Source organism: Punica granatum, chromosome 6 (assembly GCF_007655135.1).
Source record: "Punica granatum isolate Tunisia-2019 chromosome 6, ASM765513v2, whole genome shotgun sequence".
Classification (NCBI taxonomy): Eukaryota; Viridiplantae; Streptophyta; class Magnoliopsida; order Myrtales; family Lythraceae; genus Punica; species Punica granatum.
Window position 1 is genome coordinate 15,832,403 of NC_045132.1, and position 8,440 is coordinate 15,840,842.

General features: G+C 38.9%; 1 protein-coding gene across 1 annotated transcript; it reads right to left on the reverse strand.

The window, feature by feature from the left end:
* Nucleotides 1–956: 956 nt before the first annotated feature.
* Nucleotides 957–7,330, reverse strand: LOC116209956 (jacalin-related lectin 4-like). The gene is made up of 6 exons (XM_031543725.1): nucleotides 6,595–7,330; nucleotides 4,674–5,697; nucleotides 2,838–3,281; nucleotides 2,258–2,698; nucleotides 1,687–2,118; nucleotides 957–1,391 (listed from the first exon to the last, which is right to left on the reverse strand). The coding sequence occupies exons 1-6, from the start codon at nucleotides 7,107–7,109 to the stop codon at nucleotides 1,152–1,154; spliced, it is 3,096 nt and encodes a 1,031-aa protein (XP_031399585.1). The 5' UTR covers nucleotides 7,110–7,330; the 3' UTR covers nucleotides 957–1,151.
* Between the last annotated feature and the right edge of the window lie 1,110 nt (nucleotides 7,331–8,440).

Below are 8,440 nucleotides of genomic sequence, written 5' to 3' on the forward strand. Positions count from 1 at the left end.
GAGAGAGTAGACAATAGATGCATACATGTCTCTTCTTCTCACTGGAAATTTGACACCATATTGCAGAGCGTCGTTCCGATATTTCGAAACTGCGTGCCTTCATCGAAGAACCCACCAGGTTGGTGGCAGAGTTTGATAACCCGCTTAATAATTCCCAGCTTAATTAGCTATTACATAGGTAGCCCGTGGCGGTGGGAACTAATATAGAAAATAATAAAATCCAATATATTTTCCTCTTTTCGGTGAAAAAATCCAATATATATTCTTAAGTATCTAAGACCTGAACAACCACATCTCTTTGAAATTTGAATAATAATGAGTCATTCATGGAAGATATTTATATTTATATCCTTTTGCTTTGGGTGATCTCTTGGTCCTTAATTCGCTATTTTAAGTTCAAAATTTCAACAGTTTTCTAAGGATTGTTTCCTTTAATATTTAACTCTGTTTTTATACAATCTCGATTTTTGATTTTATGAAAATTATGATTTAATTTGTGGATATTTGGTAACTGTAATTAATTAAGTAAAGTTGTTATCTTTTTCACAAAAATAGGAGAATAAATAGGAGCGGAGTTTTATAATAAGGTACTTAATTAGGTCCCTTTTCTTCCCTTTTCTTCTTTGTTCTGTTTTTCTTTCAGTTCATTTATGATGAGATGCTTTGTATATCTCCCGTGTACTTTGTTCTTAACTCATAAATGAATTATTATCATCCATCACAAAAAAAAAGACTCATATATTCTTTGTCCCGCACAGCGCGAGCCCTTCTTCCAATTGACTGACATATAAAACAAGAACACTACCACTCTCCTTGGAATTCTGAAAAGATAGAAAGCGTATGATGCTCAACTAATAGAAAGGATAACGTTTGTTGAACAATAATCCTCCATGATCCGCAATCCAAATAAGCTAGAGGATGGTTGAAGTGGAAATTGAGGGAGCAAGACGCGGAAAGATCACAAACAAATAGACGTACAAAATTATTTTGTTAATAGTCATACAAACTTTTGCCGTCTTGAATTCAGTTTCTTGGCTATTCACCAAAAAGGAAAACAAATTCAAAAGAAATTGAAGAGAAATGTTGGGAAGAAAATAACTGAACAAGAGATCAGCCTTCTGAAAGCCAATTTTTTTGGAAGGTCACTGGCCTTAGAAGTGATCAACATATGCTCCAATTGAATTAATGAATCTGCCACTTAGTCCATAAAATCCAACTAGTTTCCCGGTACTAGTTGTGAACGAAAAAGGTGTTCCTCCACTGTAGCCGAATGGCCCATGCGTCTTCTTATTGCTCTGAAATGTGAGTGATCTGACGACTGTAGTACCTAGGAAGTCTCCAGTATATCCCGAGATTGATGTCAAGTATTCATTTGGGCAGTCCAGCTCAATCTACAATGTCACGATACCAAGTAACCGCGTTATTACTGTGTTGCACAATAAACCGAAGATCAATAAAGAATATGTGTCAATTGTACTTCAGAATTTGTGCTTATATATGCATGTAAACGTAAAAGCTATACGACAAGATCAATTTGTACTTTGCATGTTTTCTCAGCAACCTTGGAAAAAAATGAGAATGTTTTGAATGAAGAATGAAGCATATGTACCATCAAATTTTTCGACCAATATTCTTCATAATTATTTGTCAACCAATTCGATGAAGACCCAAAAATGTCAAACATACCGTATATGAACATCCGCCACTACCGCCACGGTGTGCTGATTTCTTGCCTTTGTCGTAAACACAACACATGCCATCAATGACTGTTCCATAAGAAAGAAAGATTTGTTGCACATCTGTATGTTTTTCATCGTCCCAGGGGTTTCCACTTCCACCTCCAAATGGTCCAACAGTGTTAGCTGGGTTCAGATGATCAAAAGCTGGTGCAAAATATGCCCCGATGCAATCGAGATATAGGCCAGATCTTCCATATAATCCAACTATCTTTCCGGTATTTGGTGGGGATGAAAAGTATGTGCCTTGCTCTGGACCATATGGACCGTACACTCTTTTGTTGCTTCGGAATGTCAATGAGAAAAGAAGATACATTGGACCCCATTCACCAAAATAGCCAGAAATAGAAGTTATATACTCATTTGCACAATCCATTTCGATCTGTCAAACAAGATAACACGATGATATACAACATAAGACCTATATATATGTAGAATTGTAGACACAATGAATTAAATATTATGTCCACAATTTAACATAAACCAACCGATACAAGTGTGAAATTTTTTATGGTACTAACCGTATGTGAATGCGGGCCACCATCTGCACCATGTTTCAATCCGTCTGAAGAGGTTCCATTGTCATCGTATACACATTTAATGGAATCAATCACATCTCCAGACCTGATAATTATTTGCCTCAAACCGGTATGTCTTCCGTCATCCCAAGGGCTTCCACCATTACCTCCGAAAGGTCCAACAGTTCTCACATGATGTCTATGAGAAGCTGGCTCAAGATACGCTCCAATTGATTCGAGATGGCGATTGCAGCTTCCGTAGAATCCCACAATCTTGCCACCGGTTGAAGGACCTCTGAATGGTATCCCAACCTCTCGACCAAATGGTCCATAATTTCTCCTGTTACTGTTGAATGAGATTGACTGTAGAATGAGTCTGCCAAGATGTTCTCTCAAGTAGCCCGAGATCGATCTTAAGTACTCATACGGATAGGCCAACCTAACCTAGGAAGAGCATGAAACATACATCTAAGTCATTTATGTCACATGGTTCCGTATTATTAGTAGTTTATAAGTGCAAATCTCCATCAATATACATATGGAAAAGTGAGCAGCTCATCTAACATGCACTAAGACAACATACCGAGTAGAATTTCCCTCCACCTTTTTCACCGTGTGTGAAGGGAATTGTGCGGTGACCGTGATTGTCGTAAATGATGCTGATAGACTCAACTTCTGTATCAAAGACCACATCGATCTGCCTTATGTCTGGATGCTTTCCGTCGTCCCAAGAATTTCCATCCTGGTTACCAAATGGACCTATGGTTTTGAATGAATATGGATGTGAAATTGGCCCAATATATGCTCCGATAGAATTGACATAGGAGCCACACTTCCCGAAGAATCCGAGTATCTTTCCGTCCTTAATTTGTTTATCATGAAAAGAGAAAGGATTCCCGTTTTCATCGCCAAATGGCCCATATTTCCTTCGGTTACTGTGGATCGAGAGTGACTGGATGATGCAGAGATTAGTGTTTGTACAGCCGGAGATTGAAGTCAAATATTCGTCTGGGTAATCTAGTGTAACCTGCAAGAAGTTCCCGGACGTTCATCAATATCATCAGCTACTCGCTAGCTCGAGAGCGCAGCATGATAGATTACAGAATCTCATCTCATGTATTAGAAAAATTGACAAGTAACAAAGTAAAAAAATTCGCGCGAATCTATTGATTCAGATTTAGATCACATGAAGTCACGAAGACGAAACCGATTCTAAATAATTGGATAAAGATAATAACACAATCAATCCAAATATTAAAGAGAAAAGAAAGAATAATAATAAAGAAATAATGGTTTACCCAAAAAGAAGAAGGAATAATGGTTTACCTGAAACTTCCAATTCAATCTTCTCATGAGATATTGTTGATCTCGGCTTGATCTATTTAAAAATTAGATTTTGACATATTTCCTCAGGATTTCCATATCTCGATCATTTAGTTAATCTTAGGTTGAATGGGATAGTAAGTACAATGTCATTATTGGTATCTACTGAAATGGACTAAGATAAAGCCCTACTGGTCAGTGCAAGTCCATGGGAAGTGTGTATGGATAGTCCATGAGGCCATGGTCTCAAATTCCATTTGGACGCATAGCCCTTGGCCCGCCCCTCTCCCCCCCCTATCAAAGAAAAAAAGATGAGAGGAATAAAATAGATTTGAGCCGATTGAAAATAAAAGATTCAAAGATAAAGTTTTTTCTTTTAGAAAGTAAAGCGATGGCAAGGCCGATGTGAAAAGCTGCTATAGGGACTATTTTTACCCAATGGAAAAGTAGAGTCTAAACTATGATTGAAATTCCAGTGTTTTATATAAGAAATTTTCAAATTCCGGGAATCCTTAAAAAAATTAAAAAGACAATACTTTGAAAGATATTCTTTTTTCGCTTTTTTCTTTTTTTCAAATTATGAGGGAGATTTAGAAGGTAGGAGAGGAAAATGTACGTAAAAGAGTATAAACGATTCTATTGGTGAGAATTGAACATGAAATCTCTTAATTTCAAGCAAGTAATACCACTTTTCTCAAACAATATTTCTCATTTGTCTATAGACGGATTTTTAAAGTTCGGACATATTATATTTGGACTTGTATACCCTACATTGCCTGCAAAAATCGACTTTCCACAGGCGGGATGATCTCTAATCAGGACAAATGTCTCCGTTAACCCTCAATGCTATCTTGGGTAGATCCAATTTCAAACTTTAGTCACGTAGTCAAAATTGTAGAAGTTGCGTTAAAAATAACATTAATTTCCTAAACCAATTATATAGTCCACAGAGGTGTATGATATAAAAATCCGGAATGAATTATATAATCTACCGAATATATATATATATATATATAGATAAATAGATACATATGTTTCTATCAACTCCCGCTGCCTGAGTAAAGGAATTAACAATGACAGTATCTAATGAACTAACCGTAGAAGTTTGGCCCTCATGGGATTCACCATGCCTGCATGAACGTACGAGAGATCCGTTATGATCATAGTCGATGCGGATAGACCCAACAACTGGCCCGAACACGACAATCTCCATCTGCCTTATGCCACTATAAGCTTTATCGTCAAAAGAAGACCCACCATGCTCTCCATATGGCCCAACCACGGATTCAGAAGGATGGAGAAATGAGTCCGCATTTTCTAAACATTCTCCGGTATAGTCTAAAATAGGATTTCGTTCTAACCGCTGCAACAACTTGTTCCATTGATCTTTCTTTCTCTCGAAAAGCCAAGTGCGGAGAGTTATAATGGCTGATGGGAGCCCTCCTGCATAGTGAACAAGATTCCTGGACAATTCTTCACAAGCTTCTTGGTCACCATCTCCGTCATCGAATGCATAACGACCGAAGAGCTGGAGTGATTCTGTTTCGCCGAGTCCTGAGACCATGCACTTGCAGTCCACTTTAAGATCATCCAGCAACGACTCATCTTTTGTGGTTATTAAGATTCGACTTCCATGAGCAAGCAATCCTCCTCGTCCACCCGCAAGTAATGTCACTATGTTCTTCTCGTTCACGTCATCCAGTACAAGAAGTACCTTCCTGTTGTGCAACTTATCCCTCATCAGACCAAGGTTGCGATTCGAATATTGCTCGTCCAATGCCAAGTGTTTTACCTTCAAGACATCATTGAGGAGCCTTTTCTGGAACTTAATAATATCTCCTTTTTTTGCATCTCCGATGTTTTCCAGGAAACTCACACCTTCAAATTTGCTGTAAACACGGCTGCATACAAGTCTTGCCAAGGTTGTCTTGCCTATCCCTTTGGTCCCATGTAAACCGATGACGCGCACATCATGAGACGAGCTGATGTCTAACAACGAAATCACAGCGCTCGCACTGTCATCTATTCCGACTGCGTCTTTTATGAAGTAAGGTGAATTCCTGAAGGCAGTCTTGCTATAGATTTGTCCCACAATTTTCTCAATGAGCAATGATTCATCCCTGATGATGTTGATGCGATAAAAGGATTAGCTGATAGTTTCACAGTATGAAATATTCATACTACTAAATGCATGGCCGTATCATAGTATATATCATGTGCACTAAATACATGTGTATCATGTGCATTCAAGGATGAAATTGAAAAGACAATAAAAGTTCAATGACCAAATCCAGATCTTATATATTAATACTAAGCCCCCCTTTTTTATTTATAAATGCCTTTTTTTTTTTTTTTTTTTGTTTTTGGTAGAGCAAGGGTATCAACAATGAACAAACTCCACTAACTTTATTCTGGTAGAGATATGTTAGTGTGACTTTAGCGTGTCCGTGCAGGGTATATTAGGGAAACTACTTTTGATTTTCAACCTTAAGATTTTTTCACTTTCGCTGTACATCAAAATTTCCATAAAAAAATAAATTAATTTCACATTTTCTTCACATAATAATTAATTTTTCGAAATAATAAATATTAAACCATAGGTCTAGATCGGAGATAAAGAGGGGGGTTGGGCAATTGAAATGGCCAGCACGACCCCTATCCGAGGTCACTGGCTTTTTTTTTTTTTCCCTAATAGAAAAGTACAAGACTAAAGTAAACAAACATTGTAACATTGAGGACAAGGTTAATCGAAAACATAATCTAGGATTAAAGTGAAAAAACAGCCAAAGGTTGAGGAATATGAAGTGATTTGTCTTCTTCCCCGTAAATTATTACGCGACCCTGTAGCTCATTGGGCTCAAGAGAGGAAGAACTTCAGGGGGCATTTCAGAAGTAAAGGAAAATTTGTTTGGCCAAAAAAAGCCAAGAAATTTGACAGAGTGGGAATATTTGCATATTGCAATTTACCCAAAATATGAATATACACGAGTTGGAAGAGGTTAAAGGTGGAGTTGTACCCATTGGCGTCATTCTGTAAATGCAATCCCGATCGGTCCCCTGCCTCATAGAGCGCAGCCCGCCAGGCGGCCGCCTTGGCCTCCCCTTGCTCGGCCGCACTGCTCTCTAACCATCTCCCGAACTCCCCTTGCTGCCTCCGGACGTCCGTTGCCTCCACGTCAAAGAAGATCGGGACCACCATGTGGCCGTGGTCTCTATACACCTGCCCATCACAGTTCATTATCTCAACGAGCTCGTCGAGGCACCACCTAGAGTTGGAGTAGTGGGTGGTGAAGAGAACAAGGGCAATCCTCGAGCCACGGATTGCTTCCAAGAGCATCGGTCCCACGATGCGGCCGCGTTGGTCCCAGTCGACGTCGCGGTAGCAACTGATCTCGGCACGCTCAAAGGCACGGAAGAGGTGGGACATGAAGCTCTTCCTCGCATCTTCACCGCTGAAGCTCACGAACACATCATACTTCCACTCGGGTGGGGCTCCAGCCGGCGGAGGTTGGGTCGAGGTTTCCCCGGCCATGGCTGAGGCTTTAAGGATGTGTGTTTGAAGTGAATTTTGGGAATGTGATGAAATTGTACAGGGGGCTTTAAGTCCTTTGATAATGGGGGAAGGCCATTCGATTGGCAGATGAAGACTGTCGCAAGGACTTTTAAGGCATGACCATATTAAACGTGGAATCCGTACCTAATACCAAATATAACATACCTAATACGAAATATAACTTTATTTTTTTTTATATTTTTATTATATAAAAATTCTAATTGACCCCATTTTTTTATTTTTTAAAAAAATCAATTTAATAATTATTTTATTGTTAAAATAATTGTTATTTTAAAGTTAAATTACTTTTATTTGGTATATTCTGCCTTTTTATTTTTTATGTTGCTGCTCTAGAGCAGGTGCATTTCCTTTAGTATATGTGAAAATGAAAAGGATGGTGTTGTGTCCATGAGGGTCATTATTTAAAGAGTAAATTAATAATTTACTCCTTTAGAGATCGATCTTCTATCAAATCTAACATCAAGTAATTTTTTACGTCACCTTTAACACTGACCGATTAAACGTACATCATATTGGCCCTTCCATCAACCTACCGTTAAAAATTGAACGAAAAACATTTAAAAATAACTTTTGCTTCATTTTATGATTTTTTTAAATTCCTTAATAATGTATTATATTATTTAATCATAAAAATTTACAAAACTGAAATAAAAAGAAAACAAAATGACTTGAGATTTGAGAGGGAGGGGGTGTGGGTGTAGGGGAAGACCGACGATTGGGCATCACCACAAGCCAATCTCGTCTCTAATGTCCCACACCTTTGGTGAGCTTGCATTGGGGGCAGTGGCTACAAAAGATGCCCACCGCCGATCAGCCTCCCTCCCTCCCTCTCTCTCTATCTCCGATTTTGAAATGAAGAGAGAGCGAGATAGGGCAGATTGGTGATGGGGGGCAAGCCCGCTGCCCACCGCTCCCTCAAAAGCCTCCGATAAGGTCACTTTTCCGTTTCAAAATCAGAGAGGCATTCTCTTTCTCTCTAGAACATTTGGGAAACAAGGGAGAAAAAAAAAAAACCAGAGGTTGGAGCAGAGGAGGATGGCAATGGACTCATCAGTTGCTCTAATAGTTCGTCTCTCTATTTCACACGGAGAGATGACCAAATTGTCACTAAATGGAATTTGAATTTGTTGTTCTCTTTTGCTTGTTCTCTCTTGCTCGGTATTCTTGCTCTTCTCGTTTCCTGACCAAATTTTGCTTCCATTAGTGGGCTAGAGGAAGGGCGAGGTAATCACCTGTATCTGAAGCCACAAAGAGGGACTGGGGGGGTTGGCTCTATGAGCTTGAGGAAG

Excerpts from the sequence above, each read along its gene's own strand:
- LOC116209956 (XM_031543725.1), bottom strand. The coding sequence starts at position 7,109 with ATGGCCGGGGAAACCTCGACCCAACCTCCGCCGGCTGGAGCCCCACCC. Across the intron at positions 2,699-2,837 it reads GTGGAGGGAAATTCTACTCG|GTTAGGTTGGCCTATCCGTA; the intron begins GTATGTTGTCTT and ends TGCTCTTCCTAG. Across the intron at positions 2,119-2,257 it reads GTGGCCCGCATTCACATACG|ATCGAAATGGATTGTGCAAA; the intron begins GTTAGTACCATA and ends CTTGTTTGACAG.